This window comes from Centroberyx gerrardi, chromosome 15 (genome assembly GCF_048128805.1).
Source record: "Centroberyx gerrardi isolate f3 chromosome 15, fCenGer3.hap1.cur.20231027, whole genome shotgun sequence".
Lineage (NCBI taxonomy): Eukaryota > Metazoa > Chordata > Actinopteri > Beryciformes > Berycidae > Centroberyx > Centroberyx gerrardi.
In genome coordinates, this window is record NC_136011.1 from 17566211 (window position 1) to 17593394 (window position 27184).

General features: G+C 42.2%; 2 protein-coding genes across 7 annotated transcripts in view; one reads left to right on the forward strand and one right to left on the reverse strand.

The window, feature by feature from the left end:
• Window positions 1-39: 39 nt before the first annotated feature.
• Window positions 40-20816, reverse strand: slka (STE20-like kinase a). Of its 4 annotated transcripts, XM_071922055.2 has the most exons (20): window positions 20261-20816; window positions 16940-17104; window positions 14723-14771; window positions 13620-13769; window positions 12566-12638; window positions 11951-12145; window positions 11648-11729; window positions 11261-11392; window positions 9783-11066; window positions 9504-9634; window positions 8883-9006; window positions 8258-8437; window positions 6572-6664; window positions 5919-6020; window positions 4611-4740; window positions 4112-4236; window positions 3747-3938; window positions 2903-3028; window positions 2358-2471; window positions 40-2114 (listed from the first exon to the last, which is right to left on the reverse strand). In XM_071922055.2, the coding sequence occupies exons 1-20, from the start codon at window positions 20408-20410 to the stop codon at window positions 1968-1970; spliced, it is 3744 nt and encodes a 1247-aa protein (XP_071778156.2). In that variant the 5' UTR covers window positions 20411-20816; the 3' UTR covers window positions 40-1967. The 4 variants fall into 4 exon arrangements, with proteins under 4 accessions (XP_071778156.2, XP_078144976.1, XP_071778157.2 ...); XM_078288850.1 differs by lacking the exon at window positions 6572-6664 and having other exon boundaries at window positions 5919-5990; XM_071922056.2 differs by lacking the exon at window positions 5919-6020.
• A 2507-nt stretch (window positions 20817-23323) lies between these two features.
• Window positions 23324-27184, forward strand: part of LOC139929194 (SH3 and PX domain-containing protein 2A-like) — a 47584-nt gene continuing 43723 nt past the window's right edge. For all 3 annotated transcript variants that reach the window (XM_071922015.2, XM_071922017.2, XM_071922016.2), the window contains exons 1-2: window positions 23324-23514; window positions 25654-25734. In XM_071922015.2, coding sequence (XP_071778116.2) covers window positions 23443-23514; window positions 25654-25734 — 153 coding nt within the window. In that variant the 5' untranslated portion in view covers window positions 23324-23442. The remainder of the gene's footprint in view (window positions 23515-25653; window positions 25735-27184) is intronic.

Sequence of the window (27184 nt, forward strand, 5' to 3'; positions counted from 1 at the left end):
TTTCAAGACAGTTTAAATGGCAAATAAACAGTTAATATTTTATTTACAACAAAAATGTCCATTTATAAAGACACCTTAAATACATTTGATCTGACATCAAAAATGCATATAAGAGTATTCAATGTGGTAGAATGACAATTTATCAACACATGAAAATGTTACAACATAACAAAATAATAAAAGATTTGAAATCTATGGGGTGTATGGTGTAATTCATAGACACAGTTTCCAATAACCCCAATAAAAATCCAGCATTCAAGACATTTTGTCATAGCTTTGTGAGAAAACAGATTTCACCTAGTGCTAGTTAACGTCAGCATACTCAGAACCTAGCATACAGAAATGATGACATGCACTGATGATATGTAGTGGCAAAATAAACTAGTCATGTAACTTCCTCTTGAAATAGGTCTCTTTGTGAGCCATCAGTACTTTGTTCTGATCATGAAATACAGCAAAAGGACACATTCTCACACAGCGGGGTTCATACACTTAAAGACTTACCGATACAATATTATACCTTTCATACACCACAGGTCTCAAAAAGAGCAAACGGTCATTGAAAGAGTGACTACAGCATTGATATATCATGAATACATGTTTAGAAAACTAAATGTAGTCATAAAATACTAAGGGCATATTTGAAACCAAAGGTAAAATTGTAAGTAAAAAAAAAGAAAGCATGCAAAATGTTTAAACGATTCAGTCAGTCTGGAGTTCGAATAGGCTTGGGTGAGAAGAAGGTGACTTGAAAGAGGAAATCTGAGCATTCCTCCTCACTGTCAAAAGTACATGACAGTATACTACTGCATATTTCAGCTCATGTGGCAAAACAGTGCAAATCAACAGCTTTACATTCCTTTAGTATAAGCTTGTGTTCATACTTCTTATGAAAACATGTCTCAAAAAAGCATTCATTCATGTGAACACTGTTCAAAATAACTCCAAAAAGGTAAAGTGATTTCATATATAAAAAAGTAATTGAGTATTTAGTCACTCTCTAACAAATAGAAGTAACAAGTCACTCCTATGTGAAATTATACAGGGGAATGTGTGTTGTGGGGTATAGCATTTAAATAGAATAAGGTACTAAAGCAATAGATTTTTTTTTCCTCCATTCAACTCTAGAGATTGTAAAATCCTCAATTTATAATCAGCACAGTATCTAACTTCACTTCATACGTACATACAATTAACATTTTACTCAGCGCATCATTTACAAGACAATACATTCCATTTGATTTTAACACGGAGCCTTATGATTCCACTAGGGTGCTGTTATGAATTTTGACCCCCATGACAACATTAGACACTGGGCACATAAGACTACATAACCAGAAGAAAGCCCTATAACTACAGACTTTATCGGAGTCCCCCGACTCATCACTACCTCTCCCCTGCGATAGCTCCGCCTCAATATGCAGCCAAACAAGAGCTAAGAGTTCGCTCAAGCACCAGCTCATGTGAAATGATTAAAATTATGGGCAGAAATGCTAAGTGCAAAACATTCAGGGGACACTGTATTTACTGCAAGCCTTAAGAAACAGATGGAAAAAAAAATACATAGAACTTATTAGGCACTGGAGATCATTCATACTGTAGCAGGCTGTGCTTATAATCCATTTGATAAGCATGATTTGCCTTAGCTACCTACTGCAGATTTTTTTAAAATTTGAACATGCTCAGAAAAGTGCACACTGTCCTTTGGACATTTCCCAACAAGCTGAGAGAAGAGTGATAAAGTGAGGGGATGGTGTGTCTATGCATGTGTCTGTATATGTGTGTGTGTGTGTGTATTTGCGTTAGGCACGTCACACTCACCAATGGTGGAACCAAAGCAGTGCAGACATTTACATGTTTAAATTTATCAGTGACGGTCATAAAAATGTTGCCCACTTCAGGGAGAGTCTATGAGCACAGCCATGTTTGTTGTGTGCGTCTGTTCTGTTGTACAGACTCACAGAAGGCTATAAGCCTGAGTTGTGCATGTTTGGGATGGGGTAAAATCTGGAGACTCGACTCTGGGTGGTGGGGTTAAGGCATTCGGATTCACCACTCATCCTGAAGAAGACCTCCTGCTCCTGGAGCTTCCGTGTGAACTCCTCCTCCAGCGCCTGCAGGGGGCAGCAGATACATACAACTAAGAGTTGGAAGAAGATGTGTTTGTACATGACACAGGTTTTTCAATCAGGAAAAATATATGAAAGAAAAAAAATCTGCTACCACATTCGTATTCCAAGTGAATGACATCATTTGGCCTTGTTTTCGAGATATGAATCATGGTGCGAGTGTAGAGGGACTTGGTGCAAGAGACATTAATTCTTTTGAGTAAAGCAGTACAAGGATGTCAAGGATACCTTCTTCCTGGGCCTTAGTTTCTCTCTCCACTCCTTTATCTCTTGGCTGTGCTCCTCATCCAGCTCCTTCAGCTTCTGGGTCTCGTGTTCAATCAGCAGGTGGCATTTCTCATTCTGAAAGACAGCATGGGTTTATATAAAGCACATATGGGAATGATGAGCACAGTCATTTCTGGATTAGTACATTGGATTACTGGATCATACCTCCTTTACTCACTCAAACTGCACTGAAATGCCTTCTGTCTCTCCTTAGCTCTCATTTTATTAATTTTCCTAGCACTTTTCTCTTACTGTACATGGTCATTCTATAGTCACAGACGCGGCCCTAACCCCTCCACTCCTTACTGGTTGGTTGCAATTTATGCAATCTAAGGAATTTAAGTTTATTCTACTCTTGAATTTCTTGTATGTCATTTTGGATAAGAGCATAAGCTAAATGCTAAATGTAATCTAAAATATATGAGGAATGTGTGTGTAGGAGGTATGGAGAACGTGTGTGTGTGTGTGTGTGTCTGTGTGTCTGTGTGTGTGTGTTGTGGCCTCACCTGTAGCTGCTGCAGCTCCCTGATGTTCGAGTCACACTGCAGCTGCAGATCCCTCATCTGGTTCTCATGTTTCTGGTGTTGGTGCAGCCTCTCATTCTTCTGCCTCTTGTCTTCCTGGGAAGCGAACTGGACCACATAGACAAAATAAAAGAGACCATTGGAATTCTCTGTGTTCTTGTTCCCAAATTCAAACCCATATGGCTGCACCATACAAGGCTATTTATTGGGTTTGTTTGGTCCGCGGTCTTATTTTGAAATGTGGTCTGCATGTGCTAGAGGCAGCGCTGGCACTCATCACAGGGTGACTGAGACTGGTGCTAGGACATATGATGGACTTGGTCATGGAGTGGTGAATTTCTGAGAAATACTAAAATTATTTTGATAACAAAATCATACTTTTCAGTGTCTATTTTTCACATCTTTCTGTTTTGTATATACTGGCAGAATGCATTGCCTCAGAGCCTGGTTTGACCAGCCGCTGCACAGTAAGTTGTCAAGATTCCCTTCAAGGTTTGTGTCGCATTCAGACTCAAGATGCAGAAGTAAATACAAATGAATTGCAGCAACATCTTGAGGGTGTTCAGGCTACAGAAGAGGCGACTTGAAAGTCGCTGGTTGGAGAATGTGGGTGACAAAAGTGAAAGAGAAACTCTCTCTCCTTTCTCAAAAATTATAATCAAGGTGCACCCAATGAAACTGCTCCGTGACCAATAGCAGAATACTGGTGTGAAAGTGTCAGTGTGAAGCAACGTGTTCAGTCTCCTTTCCCTGAATATGACAACTGGAAACTGTAAAACAGTATGGTATAAAAAAAAAAAATAGTATGCATGCACAGGGCCGTCACCTGTTTTATCCTCTCCCTCTCCTGCTCTGGGGTGCCAGCTGCAGCAGTGATGCGGAGGCTCTTCTTGAACATGGCCATGCGGGTCTTGGCCTCGCTGCGCTGGATCTTGGGCAGACGACCTCTCTCCTGGGTCTGTCTGTTCTTCATCTCCTCTATCAACCGCTGGTTGTAGCGCTGCATCTGCTCCATCTCCTATGAAATGCACACATTCAGGCACACACACACAAAGAGAGAAATAGGCACATACGTACACACGTGCACACACAGTACTGTTCAGCAAGGTGATTTCATTAAAGCCATTTCAATAATCCTATAAAACATATTATAGATTAATAAAGTATGTTTACCAATGTCGAAGCCCTTACCTTCTCATGCCTCTTGAGCAGCTGGTGTCTCTGCATGAAGTACTGGTCTTTCAGCTGCTGCTTTAGTTGCTGGTGCTTCTCCTGCAGATGGCGCTCCTCCAACTCCCACATGGCCGCTTCTCGAGCTACAAAACACACACACACACACACACACAAAAAGCCAATGTGGAAGTTAGCAGACATGCACATGCATGTTAGATAGTGAAGAGCGGCGTGAAAAAAGCATTCTAGTGATGACTAAAACAAACAGGAAATATCGTCAGCATGTTCAACAAGCTGTAACACGTCTCCTCAAAGGGCATCTCCGTGTTCTTACTTGTCTGTATGTCACAGTCATTATTTGCACACTGTTGGGAAGCACAATAAGTTTCCATGACATACCTTACCTTAAGGAGATCACATTGTATCTAGTGTAAGTTTAATAGGCTTCTGTTGTGAGCATCCTCTCATATCTAATCTCATCTGCCAAGCTGTTAGCAGGCCTTTCTCCGTCCCCTACCTCGCATCAGCTGCTGCTTGTGGTTGAGGCAGTCTCTCTCGATAGTGGCAATCTCGAGTTTATGCTGCTGGATGATCTTCTTCAGAGCTCCGTCCAGCTCCTGCTGCTGCTTCTGCAGAAACTCCTGCTCCTGAGGAGCCAGAAGGAGGAAGAGCAGTGAGAAGGAGCCATACAGTACAGGTAGAGAGACCAGGACAGCCAAGAGCAGAGAGAAAGAGAGGGAAAGACAGAGGAAGCTTGTAGAAATGTCAAAGTACAATGTGTCACAAGTAGAGAAACTGCCTGAAATGAATACATATAAATCTTATCAAGTCATCCACTACTCAAGTTCAGTACAATAGAGAGCACTGCACTAGATATCACAGCATCAACTGGAATCAAGAAGAGGAGACAGTCAGAGATCATGGATGGCAACGATCCACAATGGAGATGGAGAGAGAAAGAGAAAAGTTAACAGTTCAGCAGAGATTTAGATTCATAGTTTCATGTAAGACAACATCTACATTGACAATCACAGCGTTGGAGTACAACCTACATTATGCATGACTCATTACGCTATGTGCCTGCGTTATTTAAATCTTTTCTTTTCTTTGTTAAGTTTTCTACATAATGGAAACAAATGATTTAATCACTGATTTACCCTTTTGGGTTACAATACCCAACTGGTGACAAATTGCACATACTGCAGTTATTTGCACATTTCAAAGTCGATTATATACAATGATTATACACAATTTGCTCATCTCATCAGAAAAACCTAGGTCATATTCTGTAATGTTGGATCCTAAGCAAGTCAGTTAAATTGAGATAAACTATCCATAAGAAAGTAATGCACAATGCAAAGTTGCTTTAAGAATTGTACATCCTTCAACTCCCCTGCGAGGGAGAAATATGAGAGAAGATTCAGTCAGAATTTGGACCAAGGCTGACAGAAGAAAACATGGTTCCAGAGAAAGGAGGATTACAGATACAGACAACTACACCATGTCTGGGCAAGAGCATTGTACATGCTCACTCCTAGCCTCCATCTAGTCTGATGTAAAAGGTGTAATACTGTATAAAAACACACACCAGGTATAGAACATTTGTGATTTGGTGGAGGGAAATACTGAGCAGGAGAGGAGGAGAGAACCACTGCACGAACACAGTGACAACAACACTCCAAAAAACAACACCGCCCATGCTTACATGTGCCATTCTCAAAGTAAAGCTGAACCATCACAAACTATCCTGTCACTATGTAGAGACACCGCACACATCTATAAGTATGGGCCAGAGACAGAGAGAGAGAGGGGTTGGGGGACTTACATCCTGCATCTGAGCGTTGAAGAGCGCGCATGAGGACAACTGAAAAGACTGTATCATAACCTGGGCCACTGCCTGCGGAGGAGAGCACACAGCGCACTCGCCCTGATCAGGGACAGACAGCACACAGCAGGCTGAGGATCTCTCTCACACACACACACACACGCACACGCACACGCGCACACACACACACACACACTGATTCTTCCTGAGTTATGTAAGAGATGGCCCTTTTCTCCTTTCAGAGTATCGGTGAGTGTAAGGCGCACAGCACAGCTCCAGGTAAATGTTAGGAGGAAGTCAATGAATTAGTTATTAAAGATCTTCTCATCTCCTCATGCTTGAGAGAGGCTCAGACCTCCGGCACTTGAATTTAATCCAGCTTGTAGAAGAACAGAGTTTTGTTAAGCTACTTTCCATGCTACTTTATTTTAATGGAGTGTTAATAGTCAAACAGTTATCTTGCAAAGAAAAGATGACTGATATCTTATTTATAAAAGATGCATTGGAAAATATTTTTTGGAGAGGGCTTTGAGTACAGATATCTACAATGGGAACTAAGATAATATGTGTGTGTGTGTGAGGACATATGGGAGTGTGAAAAGGGAGAAAGTAAGAGAGAGAGAAAGAGAGTGGGACAGAGAGTGATGGTTTACCTCTGCACTCTTGAGGAGCGATAGGTCCTCCTTTAAGCGTTTCATGAGCTCTTTTCTCATGTGTTTGGGTGACTGTCCAACTTCCTGTTTCACCTACAGTAAGTGTGCAGACACTGGTTGTTGTAGTTTTGTTTTTGTTTCTGAAAAGCTATAAAAGATGGCCAACAATAGTAGAAAGGCATGCAAGGCCCAGTTTGAGAGGAGAGATACTGCATCCCAAAGCCACAATCTGATTAAAAGTCAGCATGCTCAATTCCCACAGGCTGGGTTTGATGAAAGTACTCAGTCTTTTGATTAGAAGCCTTTCAGAGCACTTCAGAAGTGCCTGTTTGAATTACATGGGTTAGAGTCATGTCAGGAGTTTGATGTCAAGAGAAACAGCTTTAACTTACATGGAAAGAGATATTAGTCTCAAAACAGCCCCCCTTATCTTACCTTTCATTCAATTAAGTCCCACAGCAATTAAGATGATTATTTGGCCTTATGAATTTTAAGAGTACAGTAACTGAGTTGGAATCATCTGTTAACTGGCAACTAAGACGACTGAATGTTTAACAGTCCTGACTAGCAGACTGCTCAGAAGAACTCAATTTATTATTAAATTAATCCACAGAATGCAGATTAGGGTTAAGCGACATATATCAAACATAAAATGCATGACGTCTTGTTACTTGTTGAAGACTATTCCATATCAGTTACTCTGATACCAGGCTATTATTATTTCCCTATCTGAACCCAAAATCACATCGAAAAATCTCCAAAAGTTGGCCATCCCATGACCAAAGTCACCTCACACACTCATACAGGAAACAGGGTTAGTTACATGAACAATAACAAGTTGTACGAATTTGAAATACATTTCTACTAAAATATATCATTACAAAATAATAAAAACTATACAAAATATACACTTTATCAACTGGCGTAAACTTCGATTTTTGCAGCTACACAACAACAACATACAGTATTACATAGCTGAGAGAGCTGAAGCAACCAGTTTAAGCCAGCCTGCACCGACTACGATAGTATTTCCAAACATAGTGATAATATACTCTAAGCAGCCAAACAGCTACCCAGGCATCATAATGCACAATGTAATGCCGTACGCAGTTGCTGCCGTGAAAAAAGCCACAAAAAGAGAAATGCACAAACTGGAAGCACCCAAAACATTGAGAAAGCAAACAGGCTGCAAAGCAAAATTAAGAGCCCAAGATGGTGTCTATGATAGTGTCTATGAAAAACACAGCAAATATTACACATCATAAGCCAAGCACACCATCATTATAAGGTTTTATGCTTTCGCCGAGATTTAACTTTTACTAAGCGGTTCGCTAAAAATAACAAATAGACTCAGTAGCACAGTCTTGCTTAAGAAGCAACTGGAAGCCTCAGGGCAGATGAATAATGGATACAACAACATGGAGCTAGCAGCATCTAGGAGCAAGATAGCACAGCCTGTCAGTTACTATCATTGCACACATACAAGGCAGAATAGCGAGCCAAAAAAAAATCCATAGGATTAATATGACATATTCTGTCATAGCTGAGCATGCCACTGGGCAAGTTGTTAAACACTTGTACCATTAAATAGCTCGTATATGACAAGCAGTCCTAACCTCCACCAGCAAGGATCTAATCCACCCAGGAAAGGCACTTCCATGCAGAATCTTTCATGCAAAGCTTTACCTCTTTCTTCCGGTTCTTCAGCATGTTTTGGAACTTGGAGAGCTCCTTGTCTTGGTCCGCCTTGATGCGTTTGGCCTCGTCCCGGAGCCGGTTGGTGTGGTCCTGTTCCAGGCGCTCAATGGTCTGCTTCTGCTTCTTTTCCAGGTTCTCGACTTCTAGGTCGTACTGACGCTTCTTACCCTGCATGAACACAGTCAACAGATAGTGGCATAAGCCTATCAACAAGTGATGACCGTGAAAGTATCGTAGTACATTAATATAGATCGACACCGTTGAGTTTGTGTCAGGCCTTTACAGCTTAAGAGGGTGGGAAAATCAATAGGAAGATAACCATATGGTGTCCTTTCATCATGGCTGACTTTCTCAAGACAATAAGACTCAAAGGAAATTTTCCATGATTACCACATATCACTGATAAGACAGGGATGGCTCTTCAGAGCAGAGATGATGAACGATAGATAAAGATTTAGCGCATTTATATCTCAAGAAACCTTACTACCCAAGAGGTGTTTTGGCTATACCCTTCATTTAACTCCCTCTATCAGATTTCAAATCAACCTCGAGATGAATCAGCTTGTTTCCTAGGAGTTGGCGACCCAACACATCCTGTCCCCGACTGACTCACAGCGGTCTCCTGTTCGAAGCGGCGGTAGATCTGTTCTCTCTGCTGCTGCAGCTTGTTGCTGAGCTGCTGCTGTGCCCTCTGCTCCTCCTTCTGCAGGAGGCGCAGCTCCCTCAGCTCCTGGCGCCTGAGAACAACACAGCAACAATGTAATCAGGGTCCCAACATATCTCAAAATCCATAATTTTTCTTTTATACAATATGAATTTTTCTCATATACATGTTATTTTGCTTCTCCAAGATGTGATTTTATTGTGTCTTTCATAATGTTTTTTCTGATATGCAATACCCATTTGTTTCTAATGGGAGATTACTCTTTTCCTACTTTGGTAATCCTGATCACATCGCTTCTGAATCAGTGGTTGTTAAATTGATATATGTTAACTCTACGTTAACTCAGATGATAAACAGACAGCACTTGAAAGAGTCAGGGGAGTATTTCTAGTGTCTTTAAAAGGGAACATGACAGTAACATTAAGCAGCATTCATCACAGTAGATAATCTATCTGGCATTTGTAAAAAGCTGTGGGAGTTGCGAAGTGAACAGGAACTATTTAAGGCAGGCCTGTAAAATAGGTCATGTCCCACATTTAGGCCTAGCAAACAGACCAGGGACAGGCTTACCTCAAGAACCTCATCTCCTCATTCTTGGTGTCGTTATCTGTCACTATCTTTGATGTGGTTACGCTGACCTCCACACCATCCACCATGAACTTGCGTGTTTTCTTCAGAGTCTTCTTCTGACGTTTTGTGTCCTGAGAAAAAAAAAAAAAAAAAAAAAAAAGAAGACTGAAGACTTTGGGTTGAGGGTTCCACTGGTGATCAATTTATTTTCTAACTATCAAATTAATTTGTGTTGAAATTCAACAACTGAGCTTGTACGTGAGGAATGGATTATATTACCTGCACAGACACAGAGCCCCCTTCTTTGCTCTTGGACAGGAAGCTGGAAATGGACAGATTGAGGTCAAGGCTGTTGCTATCAGCAGCAGAACTGCTTCCAGAGTCTGAGTCCTTTTCCAGATCTGGCTTGACCCTCATGGCAGGACTTCCCTGCTCCGTCTTGGTTTCTGACTCCGTTTCACTCTCTGGGACAGAGACAGCATCTTGGGAAGAGCTTTCTTCTTCATGAGTAGCCTGCTCTTCCTCTTCCTTGTGAGGGACAGCCTTAGAAAGGGCCACTGCCTCCAAATCCTCAGAGGTGTCTTTGGCTTCTTCGTGGACTCCGTTTGTGGATTCAGTTCCTGATTGTTCCTCTAGTTGAACCTCCTCTTTGGCCTGCTTCTCTTGTGCAGCCTGCTCCGTTTCTTCTGGGGCGTCGTCCTCTGGCTTCTCTTCTGTCGTCCCACTGGGTTCACTCTCTATTGTCTCTTTCTCTACCAAAACCTCAGTGGAGCTGTCTGTGACTCCATTTATGTTTGTATCCATTATATTTGACTCTGGGTTTGACTTAGTTTCTGTTTTCGTATTTATGTCTGTGCCATCATCTGTGTGTGGCTCTCTGTCCTCTGTCACTTCCAGTGGAGGCATCTCGGCAGGTCCCTTGCTCTCTTCTTCTGCCTGTGCTACGTCTCCTGATATGGAATCTGGTTCTTCTGGTACACGTTCAGGTTGCTCTCCTGATTCTGCGGATTCAGCAGGCTGAAGAGTCGCATCACATTCTTCTGTGCCGGCTTCTTTTTCCTCTTCCTCCCCTTCTCTCACTGGCTCTGTTTCTCCTGCTATTACTTGGGGAGGTTCATCTTCTGTTTTCTTTTCTTGCGTCTCCCTCTGTTCCTCCTCCGTTTCTTGACTAACTGCCGCAGGTTCTTGGGCATCAACTGTATCTAAAGAGTCTTCTGGTTGTGATACCACAGGCCCAGCAGAAATCTCTTCAGCCTGTCCGTCTTCTGGCTTAGGCTCTGTAGAATCCTCTGAGATAAAGTCCTTGGGGGGCTCTATCAGCCCAGTGGCCAGGTCTTCATTACTGGCATCAGACACCTCATTGAGTTTCTCCTCTTCAGCCTTGTCCACCTCGCTTGTGCCCAATCCTTCATCAGAGAGCTTATCACTGGTCCTGTCCTCAGCAGGCTCGACCTCCGTCTTCTCTGTAACAGACTCCAGAGTGGAGGCAGCTGGGGGAACTTTGTCATCCTCTGAGCTGGCCACACTGGCATCTGACGGCGCCCGCTTGTGCCCAGGAACCGCCTGCCCCAACAGGGAGAAAAACATGAAAACCACAATAAGTGATAGGAAATGTCACAGCACTGTCTTTCGTAAGGATAATTCAAGTTTGACTGATTCATTGCAACATTGACTGTTGTACATCATTTTGTGAACAGGGCAATTTTTGGTTGAATCTCAACCTAGTATGCATATTATATACCACTAAAACTACATACCGGAGGTACATCTGCCTCTTCCTCCTCCTCCTCCTCTTTGCCTTCTTCAATCTCCTCTGTGACTTCAGCTTTGGCCTCAGCGATCAGCTCTCTGAGAGGTTTGCTATTAGCTACACGGCTGACAAAAGGATGCTGTATGGATGGACAGGGACACAAGGGATCAAAGTGAAAAATAAAATCTCTGTCCTTCATTTACAATTGGGTTAAATCAGATATGATGAAAATTAGTTACACAGAACATGACACTCTTTGAAATATGGCACATTCAGAACTTTTATCTCAATGTGTTATAAGCTCTTCTAAAAGAGCACAGGGGCGTGTGTAAATGGTAGTACACTGTGTAAAAGTGAGAAGTCAGGAGGGAGTGAATGGAGTAGGGTAGCTCACCTGTAGCAGCTGTAATGTGCCCCACCTATTGTCCACATTCTTATCTAGTGCCTTCCGTAGAAAGTCATTGAATTCTGGTGACCTGCCAAGAATGAAAAAAGAATTGAGTTGGATATAAAACACAGTCTGCCTGATTCCTGGCTCCTGTTTCCATGAAATGAGCTTCATATTACTCTTTCCCCCTTTGGCCATTCCGCTACGCATTTGCAATTCACCATCCTGTCTCACATTAAACAGTTAAGAAATCATTGCCACCCATCCTTAAACATTTCAGTGTCACCCCTCTAGCCATAATCATCTCACCAGCGAGAGGGGTGCATGAGTGTGGGCGGCTCGGACTTGGCTATTTTTAGCAGCACTCTCATGGGATTCATCTCGTGGTTCGGCGGCTCGATCTGCGCCAACTCGATCAGGGTGACCCCAAGGGACCAGATGTCGGCCTTGAAGTCATACGGACGATCCTTGGAGGTTTCGCACATTACCACCTCCGGTGCCATCCTGCACAATGAGGAGACAAGTCAGTAGGCTGGTAATGCTGGTAATTAGCATTAAGCAAAGTTTGGACTGCATGCGGATGTGTCCATTCAGGAGTATTTTGTGATACTGTATCACTCTCCGAAGGGAAATTCTCTTTTCCCTTGTATTTCGGGGCAAAAACATGACAATGAAATACTGTGTGTGTGCATGTTTGTGTGGAATTTGAAAGAGAGAAAGCCTATTCACTATTTGGAGCTGAGGTCACCGAACACTCAAGTGCATTTAACACGCTGAAAGAGGCTTTTCCTTTACCCTTCATTCCATCACAGCTCTTGTGACACCAAAGAGAAAAATGATCACCCTCTGGCTGTGGGACACCCTCAAACGATTATGAAATGGAAAGGGGTAAAAACACTCTTTGATCCAGGCTGCATGACTCACCAATATGGAGTGCCGATGAAAGAATCTCTTCTCTGTAATGTCTTGGTATTTTTAGCAGAGACCCCGAAGTCAGCTGAAAGTGAACAGAAATTGAGGTTCTCAATTATTCAAATTAAATGGTATAATCAACACTTCTGTGTCACACAATCAGGTCAATAAGATCGCCTATAGCACATCTCCACCAGAACGACACAGCTACAGGAAACTTCTGTCTGAACTAGCCTGCTCTAAGCTTTTAAATATGAACTCCGTGACTGAACAGAAAAGCCTCAATATCCTCTTTATAATGCTCTTAGAATCCATCATCACTCCCGGCAGCTGTGTTACCTGTGCGATTATTTGAGCCTGCACTCTTTTATCTCGTAGCACTCATGTACACGTGAGAGGCAAAGAGAGACATATTATTAAGTCCCTGCTGACTGCTTGCTAATTATTGCTATGCCAGGCTCCATCATGACCTTCTGCCTACATAACATGAATCATCAAGGAAACAGCAGCTACGGATGCCACAGCAGTAACACGCACATGAATACTTTTAACTCCTGGAATATTATGTTGCCAATTCAAAGTTACATGAGTGGAGTTTGCAAAATACAGTAACAATCCTCACTGGCTACATCAGTTATGTGTCTAGAACAATTTGTTTTATAACCACCGTTTTGGATTTGACTCTGCACAACACCACATCTTTCACTCCAATTGTATTGTATGTAAATACAGTGCAGTACATGTCACCATTATCCCTAAAGACACATAGCTCAGCTGGTTGCCGGAGCACTCATGGCAAAGACATCCACAGTTGACTTTACTAATTAGCTTTTTAAGCCTATTAGTGTTGGCCCTGCAGGAAGGTTCAGAGTGGCTACCAAGGACTCTAGTTAAGAGGGAAATCAACTGTGAGAGAGTGAATCAACTATTATTCTGCATGCTATTCTTTGTGTCTCAAAGAGCGCTTTGTTGGAATATGACTCATTTTTCCTTGTTGAATAATCCTTAACATTTTGTGAAATGTTGTGAAGCATCAGAGATTAGAGATTTTTTTTTTTTTTTTTACCCAGTTTCACATCTCCATCCAAGGAGAGGAGAATGTTCCCGGCTTTCAAGTCTCTGTGGATGACCTTGTTCTCATGGAGGTAAGCCAAGGCCTCCAAAGTCTGCTTACACACCACACGGATCTGGGGCTCCGTCAGAGGCCTCTCCAGCTCTGTGGATGTAAACACACACACACACACAATTATTTCCAGTCAGCATCTTTTATTTGTTTATTATTAGGATCCCCATTAGCTGTTCATGATGCAACAGATACTCTTCCTGGGGTCCACACGAAACATAAAAACAAGACATAAAACTTAACATTTGCTTCACTATTTCAGTACAGTATGTTTTTTTATATTGCTTAGACTTTGCATTTCTCTAGAACAGCCCATGCAGTCCACAGAGAAAGGAGAGAGCGGACAAAAGAAAAACTTAAATATCACAATCGACAAAAGGTGAAATTAAAAACAGAAGTAGTAGGGAAAATAGATTGGCCAGTTGAGCTAGCATTCCAAATCATGTTTTTATTATAGTTTATGCGCTGTACTTTTAAAACACAGAGATTGGGCCATTTGGACATAACAACATCAAGTGATGGCCTGATGGTATCCCATAGCAACTGGAGGAGAACACTCCGCCCTTGCATCAGCCAGCATGCATGACTGTACCAGTAGGATGGAAGAAATTTGTTATAGGTGAGTCAGAAAACAGGTCTGACTCCTCCAGCATTCTCCAACATGAACTCTCATGGCACTACTGATTTATAAACGTCCAACACTGGAGTGAATTAACAGGCATCCTGTACTCGGTGATTCACACAGCGGTGTCAGTTAGGCCAGTGGCACGTTAGAAAGGGGTGGTGAGGTGTTTCTTCAAGCTTCAAAATAACAGAGAGAAAGTGCTGAGGCATTAGAAGTGGACTAACCACTCCTTGAAATGTGAGCTACAATAATTACACACTTGGAATGGCCTCTCCAACTGCAGAGAGGGAAAGAAACCCACAGAGGAGGTTTCTGGATGGAATAAAAAGAGCTGGCACTCGAGGATGGAGCAATGAAAAAGCTCCAGAACTTTGTACGCTTTTTCCTGTTTCTTTCTATGAAACGTTAGTGCGGGACTTACCCAACATGATGGCATCCACTGCACCACCCGCACAGAACTCAATCAGAATCTGCAAAGGGAAAATAAAGGAAGTGGAACAATGAGAATAGTGTACTGTAATTCAGTTTAGTCCTGATTTTACTACTCTCACAGGATGTAGGCCTAATTTGCTTAAAGGGGGGACTTGTGGCACAGTTACATAGGTGAACTGGGTGATCTTTACTGGACAGACATCGGCACCCCCATTCTTTGCCACTTGTCATGCTGAAGAGACATTTCAAGAAGCCAATCAATCAGAAACCAATCAGTCAGACTCAGTATCCTCTATGCACACATCTTTTCTTTTCCATTTCATAACAATTTTTACATAGTAAAAAAGCATTTATTCCTGTGACTAGAGTGTAAATGCTAGTTGCGCAATGACTTCATCCATTCTGCTGAAAAGGACTTCCTCATTTTGGTTAAGTGTTACTCTATGTTCAGGAGATAAGGCCTTAACCCTTCCCCCTCTCCCAAGTCAAGAGGTCAATGTGCCAGTTGATCTGTAGTATAGACAGTTTGATTCCTAGAGTACAGACAGTTTGATTCCTGGCCACAAACAAATTGTTTTTGAAAAAAGGCTCTGGTCCATTCCTCTAGAGGAGCTATTCAAATCTAACCACACTATTTGTATTACAGGAAGATATGAAGGGAAGCTAAATGTTCTCATGCAGTCAGGCAGTGAGTCAATAACTGTTTTCTGAAACAACCTGCTTTACTACTTTATTCATGTATTTGTCAATTGCAGAGTCTACATAATATAATAAGATTTAAACCTAAAAGCTTACACCCAAGTCTATGAGGCTTTCAATGGAAGATAATTCATTTCTGATGTGCACAAACCCAGTGACCTGTTGGCTGATAATGCACAGTCTCTGGGTTCAGCAGTTTATTGAATGCATTTGAATTATCCCTGTGAAGCTGCGGTGCATTAGAAGAACATAACGCCATGCGGTAATACTGTTACTGAGATGTGAAACTGACCAGCGCCTGACCTCAGTGATAATAGCTGATATTAGGTACCCATCCGCCAGTTCATTTATATTGGCTTTGCCAGCATGTTAGGCAGCAGCTTGAGGTATCAGATGATGGAAAAAAAAAATCAATCAAAGCTACAACCGAGCACCGCCCTCCATTCAGGGACTGAAACAAAGGGGAGAAACCAAGCAGTTGTTCCTGTTCTGCATCCCAATCTATCGTGACATGGCAAGCTTGTTTGTTCAATTTACCTTATTATGATTCTGACAGGTGTTACAATTAGCTACAAATTTACAATTCTCTGCTAATCATAATCGCAGGTTAAACTAAACTCCATACATGCAAGGCAAATCCTCCCATTTTTAGCAACAGAGCAAAGCCATTTTGGAGTTACAGCAACTTTAATTTAATAAAAAAAACAAAAAAAACAGCACCACCAACAATCAAAACAATAAATCCACTCCAGACTCTACACATTAACTCAACACCTAACACATGCAAAGGGGAGGCAGTTACACATTCATCATGCTGCTCAAAGAGTGGGCCGGAGGGACAACCTGCATGCAGCTCTGAATTATTCACAGGCACTTTCTCCAGCCACCAAAACCACTCCATTATCTTTCCATAGATGTGGCCGGGCCGCAGAGGGACGGTCACATGACACCACCTGCTCGGACCTAATTGCTCCGGGGCCTCTGCCCACACGCAGAACGGGATCCACTAACAATGTTCGGACTGCACTGTGACTCCATTTTTCTGCTCATATGCTGTACATATCTTGATAAGGGTTTAAAACTTAGCGTTGTTGGGAGTACCTGAAGAAATAAGATTTACCAAAATGGACTCTTTTGTTGCCAATGTGAAGAAACCACAGTCACTGCCTTGAATTTGTGGGAGAGTGGGAATAAGGTCAACAAAGGAGGCATATCTATTTGACAAAGGTGTTACAGAAACTACTGTGGCTAACATGCCTACTGTTGAAAACCTGTGTGTTTCACAATCTGCATGGTATGAAATATAGCAGGACACAATGCAGTGTTACATAAGAGAATGGTATAGGAGTCCTTTGAGGATCAGCCTGGTGAATAGTGTCTTCTCCTACAGCATCAGTGTTTGTGAGTCTGGGTGCGTGACTGGCTCACTGCCTCTGTGTCTCCTTGGCTTCAAATCAACATCAACACATCAGAGAAAACCAGCTCCCTCAGTTGGGAGTTTACTTACCCAAAGTTTGCCTTCAAAATAGAAGGCATCAAGCAGTTTGACGATGTAGTGGTGGTCACAGGAGGCCAGAATGTCAATCTCCACCATGTAATCCTCCAGCTCCTCCTCCGTCTTGGTGTCAATCACCTTGGCAGCAGCCAGCGTCCCATTCTGCTTGTTCTGAGCCTGAAACCAAAATTCATACCGACAAAATGGAGGAAATTATGGCGCATGTTCTCACAACAATGAGAAACGTGTAAACAGAAAGATACTGAACAAAGAGAGTGGTGGTATCAAATGAGAGTGTTGTTCATCTTGTTTGGCTGGGCTACCGAACAATTAGCCTGGCTTACTTGGCCAGATCAGCCCAGAAGAGCGGCTACTGTGAAAGAACATTCATCAGCGTGAACAATTTCATGAACAGACCAAAGCCATTTTGGAGTTACAGCAATAAACACTGGGGTTCTTTATTATGGCTGGTGCAGCTGAAAGCAATCTCCTAAAAGGTCACATGTATCTATAAATACATTGCATAGAGACGTTATAAGAGGTGGTTTTATATTTGGAAGAAAAATGGCTAAAGAAATAACACAGTACCCATCTGTAGTCAAAATATTTACACTAAACAGAAAACCGATCATCTTCTGACCTACTTCAGAACAAACTGTCCTGGTCTCTCTTGCTGGCTCTCTTCCTCTTGCCTTCCTCTCACTCTCCTCTACTTCCTTTCAATCTTTCTGATACAAATGTGAAGTTACCGTGGCAGTAGCTTAGATACAAGGGTAAATATTCATACGGTTTAACAAGTTATTGATTAGTGAAATAGGTTAAGCTAATCTACACTGATGACACACACCTCAAAATATTTATTACTCAGTGGGCTGTGGCTGAAGAGGAAGAGGAAGAGGTTAATAGGAAGAATTACACATTTCAAGCCACACTTCTTCTGTCAAACAAGTAGCTGTGCCGTTATTTTAAGCCCAGCTTTGGGCTTAATGTTTATAGATACAGACACAATCTCAAGGAGTTAAGGAAAAAGAAGGGAGGGAGTGTTAGTGCTAACTACTGCAGTGTGTGTCAGACTCTATATTTACACACTTCTGACCTGACACACACACCGTCTCCTTCTCTTTGTGCTGGCCGACGCCTGTCTAGCCTAGGCCATTACCCAGATAAATGCCGGTTCAACATTAGCTACACCGCGCTACAGCAGGCTGAAGAGGGTGATGTTTTTATTATTTGCTTTGACTGTCAAGGAGTTATTCTAATGGAGTCTATGGCCTTCAGTTGTTACGTATGTGACATTTCACGCTTCATCAAAAACTACATGCCGTTTTGCTTTCAGTGGTCAAATCAGAGTGGCCGTGGGTGGCATAACAACACTGGTGTGTGATGCATGACAGTTTATTCTTCACACATCACCAAAACAATGCTCCACATCATTAAAGGAACTTTAATGTCGCCAAATTGAAAACTGCCAAGACTTGGTACAAATCATTTCTCTCTGAATAGGAGTCAATCATAATAATGGCAGATGTTGACTAAATCTCACACCAATCTGGCTGTACTGCGTGGCCACACTACTTGTCAGGTGGAATAATTTGTCTCACATATGAGATGGGCGGACCCACTCTAACTATGTGAACTAACTGGCTGTGTGAATAGAATATCAGCAGTTTGTGTTAGTATTAGCAGCCCTCACACACAGCTCTGGCATGCCACAAACCTCACACCCTCTTCACCAGTTAAAGGCACAGTACAACTGCCGTCATGCTGAGTGTACATATGTGAAGCCAGGGCTCACTTCTTTCACAGCCCAAACAGCTGATTCACCCACTGTTAGCCCACCACGCCCAAATGAGGCAGTCATCACAATCCCGAGAAATAACTGATGAAATGCTAAGAGTCTGTGATAATACTGTGACCTAATGAAGCCGACTCCCCGCCCCTCCATCTGTGGAAACATCACAAGGAGCCAATTCGTTGTGAGGTGTACGATCTACAACTTTAGTCTTGGAAGGCATCAGTGTCTTCTGGCTTTCATCACGGTTAGCTCATCAGCTAATGAAGAATTGGAAACCAGCAAATGAAGATTTCTGGCCAATTCGATCACTGAAGTTCCAGTAAGCAACAACAACAACAGTACCACACAGAAAGAGAGCGGTTCTGTAAGGATTACTGAAATAAAAAAGTCCTGACGTAACGCAGAGATGCAGCTTCATGTGAAGTTAGTGTGTACTTGTTGAACACTACACATCACACAAATTAGGGCCAAAGTGTAACATTATACCTCTGCAGGCCTACATTCTTCAACTAACAATGTTTTAGGTTACAAGTTAGGCTATTCAGTTCAATCATTTCCTGAAAGTTAATTAAAGAGAGAGAGAAAATTGCCTACATTTAAACTTCTGTCACAGATAAATATCATATATGAACAAGTTTTGACTTCTTGTTGATAACTATTTCAAAAGATGATCTCAGCCTAAGATAAATTCACACCAAGATAACTTTAACTGGTAGATCACAATTAGTCTATGTTGTTCTAATTGTCAGAAGGCAAAAAATCCCATCGCTGGCTCATTGGTTGACCTATATGTAGTAGAAGTAGTGAACAAATACACCATCGGCCTGAAAGGTAAAACTATCATTTTACCACTATACCATTCATACCTGGGCACCTGCCACTGTGTATGACATTAGCACACATCCTACTTGCCCTTGTCCATGTAAACAAAGTCCCTGTTTACAAATGGCTGATTCTACAAGGCTGCAAAATGACACATTTGACTGATAAGGACCTCTGCACAGAGGGATTTTGTACTGTTTCTGATTGTGTGTCCTGTGATCTTTCAGAGCAGCCATCCTCAAACACCTCAAACAATCAACTTGGCATTTGTGAGGCCGTGTTTACTCTGTGGAAGTGAGCCACACCTTTCAACACCTGAATGTGGACTGAGGTCAAGTCCAACTCAATGACATGGCAAAGTCATATTACTAACATGAGAATCTAGCTTGGCCTACCTTGATCATCTAAAATAGGAAATGCCCCCGAGATACATTCAAGAGGTAAAGCTTACTACCAAAGATAGCCACTAGGTCACGTTTGTCTTCCTCAAGATGCTCACCAGGAAGATGTAATATGCATCCTAGACAGGACAGTATTGAGTCAAAAACACACTAGATTTCAAATAACACCGGGTCGACTAGCCTAGATGATGTGACTGTCAGTGGTCCTCTGCATTGTACTCATAAGATAGCTTATGACCTGAATGCAATAGGCTATACAACCGAAGCTACTGACTGTCAATAAGAAGGGGCTGAAAAAGGCCACCATCATATTACCTTGTACACTTTCCCAAACGCTCCATCTCCCAGTTCCCCAATTATCTCCCAGATTTCCTCAGGATTCACGTCTCGATGTACATGTTCGTACTGCTTCTTCTTCTTATCCGGCCCCAATTTGAATATCTTCCGAAAATTGAAAAAAGACATCTTCGGAGGAGAACTAGATGTGGTCTCCTCGGCTCACGTTATTTCCACCGAGAAAATGTATTCCCGACGCAGAGTTCAAATGGCTATCGATATAACAGCATACAAGCGCTAGGTGAGGGCAGACAGCTGGTACCGTAGCCATTCAGTTGTGCTAATAATCTCAGTAATAATTTCCCTCGACGGTAGTTATTAACATCGTAACAGGACGCTGGTCGAGATGAGGGATACAAAGTAGAGTTAGCTGTTCCACACAAGGCTGGCGTTTCTGTTTTCAACGGCTGAAAGGTCACGAGACATCAAGTATCAACCGTATCTTCACACCCTTGACGGTACGTTAGACGACATTTTCATCGGTTACAGAAAAAAGGATAGTCGAAGGACCTCATGCTTCGGTTGGATGACCACACAGAAGTTAGCGGACCAGTGTCAAGTCAGCTAGCATAAAAATTACGACCTCCGTTAAAAACTTTCAAAATAAAACCGTTATTGATGACCGCATTGAGACCGTGAAAGTACCAAAGTTTAAAATAAAGAGTACATTTGAGGAGGAATCTGTCGTTATCAACAGACGGGATGTGAATATGATAGTAGCTATCTATTGTGCTATTTTGGGAGAGCATCCGTGTAGAAACATAGCTTTGATGTTAGAGGGAAAAGCATGAGAGCAAGAATGATTGGGGCCATCAACGTCCCATTATTACAGTTTTGTTGAATGAAAATACAGTTGTTTTTTTTCCAAGATGTTCTTTTCACAGCATATTCATTGTCATACATATAACCCAATGCCATAGACACAGGTGTATTTTTTGCTTTGTTTTTCTGTAAAAACGAACACATCGGTAACTTATTTAACGGTTTTACTTTGAAGGCAACATCCTCTCATTTCCGTATGACTCTGGCTGTCTCTGGTTAGCTTGACGCAGCTGGTTAGCGGTATCTGTATCCTGAAACTCCTCTCGAAAAGACGTGCTCAGCCCCCCGGCTGTACTACGCATGCTACTTGAGTTCCTGTCGTCACCGGCAAGAGGAAAAAACAAATGAAAGAAGTTGTTCCACAATAACCTACTTTAGCCCTGTTTAGGCCCACGCTGTACCGTTTTATATTAGGCTATTCATGAGGACATCTTCAGTCAGGTGATGCTGATGATATTCAATTTAGGAAATTCAATCTCATAAAGCAATCATAATTGGATTGTTGTGAACAATAATTTCACCTATTGGATTAGGCTACATCAGAGTAATAGAGCCTAATTACAGGCTACATTAGAACTATAGTAACCTTTTTTAGTAGGTTTTTATTCAAATTTCACAGCGAAAGCATATAAGTCCCTATAGGAATATCACAGTGATAGCTACCATTTATATATATATATATATATATATATATAAATACCATAAAACCCAGGTCACCATTTTCATACTACTGAGTACCACAGATACACTATGATTCACTATAGGAATATTTTAGTGAATTTTAGTATAGACTGTAGTCAGTCTGTAATAAAAGTTCTCATGGTCGACATTGAGGGCACAAATATAGCCTACCATAAAATGCACGTAGGCAGAGGAAACATGAGACTAGCACTTGTTGCACGTGCTTAAATCATCCATGGCTTAAATTAATTAGAAGAGACAAAACTCTGTATTGTGTAGCGCCCTCGTATGGAAAGGTTCTCAAATTACTGTCATTATCTGCTTTGGTTCCTCATGCCTGGCTGTGGCTGCCTCCTCCACATCCACCAGGAGGAAGCAAAGCCATTTACTGTATGCTGGCTTCAAGTGCTCTCGGAAATATCGTAATTTTGAAATGAACGCACATGTAAACGACCCATGGAAGCCATACAATTGATGGTAAAAGTGATGTTTTTTATTACTATATTATGTGATTGGTTGCCATTCTATGTAGTGTTGTTACATGTTTGTATTTTCACTTTTTGCTGGCACACATTTTTTTTATGTGCATAGCCTACTTGTAAGTAGTTTTCTTGGTGTTGAAGAGACAACAGCTGCAAAAAGTATTTAGCCTGGAGTTTATTTATATTGTTGTAGGAGCATAAAAAAGGATTGATTGATCAGTTGCCCAATGCTCATTCTCCTCTTCATTCTTCCGCTGAAGCATTAGCCTACAGAAGCAGATCTGAATTGATTTAAAGCAGTTTGTGCCGCTTGATTCAACAGCTACCAAAAAATACTTTTGTTACGGGGTCAATTTTATTATTTACGACCAAAAGCGCTTGGATGCGCGACAAGAACGACTTGTGAAGTGGGAAATTACGAGTTTAGGAGGAGCACTTGAAGGCAGCAATACTGGCACTATATCATCCCGGCTGGTGCTACCCGCTCCCATGGAAGTGTTATAGCCTATTGGGAGCTACCAGCCCCTTTTCCCATCTGCTTTAAATGTCTGTAAATGTTTTGTCCTGGGGAATGTTGTTATTCATGTCTGTTGTCTTTTTACCTCACCTCTAAACATCTATCTCCGCCAAAATTGCCTCCAAACTTCCAAATAGACTGCTCTTTCTAAGTTGAGTAAAACTGTTGCACGTGGACCAAGGAGAAACACTTCCATGACATTCCCTATAAGACAAAGGTCCCAAACTGACTAGCCTGACTGGTCTACTTTATAAGGTCCCAGTTTCTCCAGCCACTTAAAGAGGGACCGCCCCAGATATTGACTTTTTACGCGTAGGCTCCTCTCCTGCCCGTGCTGTGCTCAGGAGGTCCAGCCCCTCTGGAGGGAGGAGAAGATTGTTTAAACGCCCGTTTTATTGCCTTGACGTGTTTGACAGAATATCCTTCTGCGAGGTCAGACGCACTTAGACCGCCTGGCACCATCATTTCATGGATGCATCTATATCCTGAGTGCGCAGACTCCCTTTTTTTCTTCTTCTATCAACTTTGCTTTCCCCAGGAGACTCTTTTCACAAGGCTATTTTCGAGACTCAACAGCGTTTTCATGGGTGACCATCCTGTCGTGTAGCATTTACTACAGTGTTTGTTGGTGTAGGCTAAATAACATTTGACCTGTCAAGATGCAGCTCCGAACTGTCCTTGACGTTAAAGTTGTGGATGTGCAGAAGAGAAGGAATCCCTCGAAACACTATGTAAGTTGTCTTCTCGTTCTCTATTTCTGACTTCGCGATACCACGTTCTTCAACTATCTCAGATTCACAGACATACACACTGCATGCTATTGCGGTTAAAGTTTTGAGTGCATGATCTTGGTGACATCTTCCAGTTTTGAGTAATGGCATCAAATCTCACGGGACATGAGCCTGGGACAGTTCAGGTCTCTGTGGAACTGAAAAAAAAATCAATTAGTCCATCAGGTTAAATTGGATTAATTAACCTGAGAGTTAGGATCAATTGATCCCTCTCTCCCCGAGGCCGCTAAGCATTAGACCAGCTACTTTCCCTTGGGATGGAAGCATGGAGGTGAGGGTTTGGATGGAAAGTCCCCAAGAGGGAAGAAGAAGAGGGGGAAAAAATAAAATCGCATTATCTATGAGCTAAGCAACTGAAAATGCTTATCCGGTTGGAGAGAGAGGAAAGAAGCAACCCTTTGTCTTTTGTCTCCAAGGTTCAAGTGTGACTTCCTTCCAGGAGAGAGACGCAGGGCACTGGAGCCCGGAGAGCTCATGCATGGCAACTAATCTCTGTTTACACACAGACCCAAACCACATAGCCAGGAGGGATGAGATCTGATGGCACGGCTTTAGTTTGTAGCCTGGAATTGTTTTTGCATGCATTCCCCTTGTTAAATACCGATTTCAATGTTCAAAATTTGCATGCCAACCACCCCTGTTGGCAATTTAATGCAAATTGCACCTTCGCATGGCTGTGTGTAATGATTTGCGGTCACTTCACTGAAATTTGTTGTAAAGAATAAGCAGCAGTGTTCCATGGAATTATAATGTATCGGTAATATTAGTTATTACCCACTAATAACCGCCTTGTAATGATCATAATCCACTCCTGGTGTTGCTGTTCAGCTGCGAAATTACGCATGAATTAATTTATAATTGTTAATTTCAGATTTCTTACTGATATTTTTACCCATAGCCATGTCCAAATGATAAGCAGGCCTGCATACAACTGAGGATGATGCTACATGGTAAAGCACGCTCTTTGTGGATATGGCTTTACCTCAGACAGCCGCGCTTTGAGCTGTTGTTTCCTAAATCCAGAGCATTTGGTCATGCTGTCTGTCTCTAATTAGCGAGCTGCTGGAGAGCTCGTTCCGCCTGGCCGCACACTCTTTCTGTAATGAACTGTGCTGTAAAGCGAAGACTTGATTTCGAACGGGCAACTCGTGTCCTTACAGATTGCCACCACATGTCTAAATGTTGCCTTTGTAAACAGATCGGTGCCATGCATGCACTCACATGGAAGTGCATTCGGTTCAGGCATCTGCTGTAAACCTCAGGGCGTGCCCGATTGTTTGTGGGCCGTGTATTGCAGACGCATGTACCGAGTTTCATTTGGGGAAACTTCAGACAGCAGTCTTTTGTTCTGGAGCTGCCTGACTGATTTAGATGTCTCCCTAGGAAAGTAATGTCTCTATTTCAAGATCTGTGTGAGTAAACAAATCGTCCCTGCTGTTATTCCTGGTGATGGATATATCAAGTTGTTGACATAATGGGAGCGACATTTGTTTCCTCTGACAGTCGATTCAGAGTGACATAAAAGTGAATTGTCAAGATGTTACTGAACTTACATGGCATTGAGCTGCAACTTTAATGTTTATCATACCAACACATCATTTGTCTTATTGTTTGCACACCAGGGGGGTATTTCACAAAGCAGGATCAGAAAGTTAGCCAAATAACTGTGAAAAATATTATGACAGAACCCAGTGATACTGATTTGAATCTGTAAAACAAAACTTGAATATTTAGTTTAGGAATATGATTCAGTCATGCATGTTGATGATTTCTACTAGTCAGAGCCATACAAATTAAAATCATGTATTGTGTTCATCTTGTTTGAGCTCTATGTTGAATGTGTGACCAAATATAAACTACATAATAGTTTAAAATCTGTTGACCCTCTCATTGACCCATGGCAGCTTGACACAGACAGGCTTAATGAGTTTATTTGACCTTTGACGACCTCTTGAAGTTTAGTCAGGAGGGAATGCACTTTGTGTCATTACGGCAAGTTAAGCTCAAGTGGTGCCACGGTGTCTTTGACAAAGTGACTTAATGGGCCTCTTTTGTTTGTGTTTGTCTTTCTCTCACTAGGTTTACCTTATCAACGTCACTTACTCAGACTCCACTTCCCATGTCATCTACAGAAGATACAGCAAGTTCTTCGACCTGCAGGTACGGTAACTTTATCCAAATAACTAAATACTTCTTGCGCTATCTTACTGTCTGAACAGTTTTAATTCACGTTTGCCTTTGATTTTATTACATTCCTGAAACAGTGATGAAGTCATGTTATCACACGTCTGCATGTGAAGATGTGAAGATACCCAAAAGCAATTAAGTTTTGCATTGTGTGTTGAGAATGGGCTGAATGTTTCCTGTTCATGTGACCATATTAGACTCTATGAGGTCAGTTTGACCTTTTGGTCACGACTCTCTGGCCGGCAGCTGGAAGGCAAGCCTCAATATGCTTAGTGTGCTCCCCATAAGATGACGTACCAATCAGGGGAAGCCCCCCATTGAAAGGTCTCATTGAAGACCACTGGAGCCCGGCGGAAATGGGGAAATGGGGGAAATCCTGTCGACTGATGCGTCATATTGATTCAAATAATGAAGCGAGAGGAAGACATGACCTCAGTCAAAATGCAGAATGAGGCAAGTTAATCCTCAGGTTTGTTTGAGGGATCCAATCCCCCTTGGTGAAATTTACATATTTCCCAACTGTGAGCCAAGTTTACTGTGCAACCACTCAGGGCTAAATTGTCTGTATAGCTTGTTTGTCAGAGAGACAACACATCTAAACAGAGTCTCAGACTGAGTAGTCTCAGACTGAGTAGCCTCAGAATGAGTAGCCTAAGCAACAGTATGGGTGAAGAAATGTGGCATTTGTGAATAAATGGACTTGCAGTTCCCTTGTAAAAGGCAGTCTGGCTCCTCTCAGATAGGCCTCTCAGCCCACTCAGCCAGACTGCACTCACAGCACTGTGGCTCTGGTGGGCTGACCGTGTTGATGGCAGCAGAGGAAACCCTTTGTTCCAGGTCTCTTGCTAATAGCCAGGAAAATTCTGCCCTGCTCTGTTTGATGGAAACAGAGCTCCTCTCCTGTCTCTGTAAACATTAGTCTTGTCCATAGATCCCCGCTGCCTGCGTCTGTTTGCCTGGCCATGGTTATCAGTGAAGAGCAACAGACAGCAGCTGTCTATACAAAACGGGTGGGGATGTTGTGTTTTAGTTGCCCTTCTTATGAACATAGACATATAGGCCAGAGGTGAAGCGTATGTGCAACACACTGGGAACTGCAGTATGGCCTTGGAGAAAACAATAAGCATTGTAGTGAGCAATCATGTTGAAATAGCATATCAAGAGGTGCTTTATTGCAAAATTTTTAAATAAATATTCCAACACCAGAGATAACACTGATTTATTATGCTCAATCTTCTGGAAATCAATTTGCTCAGTGAGATTTGCGATAAGCTTCCTAAGGAAGAAGGATGCAGTTTAGGAGATGACAGGGCCAATCCCAGAATGCACTGGATGAAAAGGAGGAGGAAGTCATGATCAGGAAGGGGTGGGGGTGGGTGTTTGTGGTGACCAACAGTTTTGATGATAGATAAGTGCCACTGTA

Bases quoted from the DNA above. Each gene is read 5' to 3' on its own strand.
- slka (XM_071922055.2), bottom strand. From the start codon at position 20,410: ATGTCTTTTTTCAATTTTCGGAAGATATTCAAATTGGGGCCGGATAAG. The intron at 14,772-16,939 runs GTAAGTAAACTC...TTCCCTTTGCAG, and splicing joins ATTTTGAAGGCAAACTTTGG to ATTCTGATTGAGTTCTGTGC. The intron at 6,021-6,571 runs GTAAACCATCAC...GTCCCTGATCAG, and splicing joins CGCTCCTCAAGAGTGCAGAG to GGCGAGTGCGCTGTGTGCTC.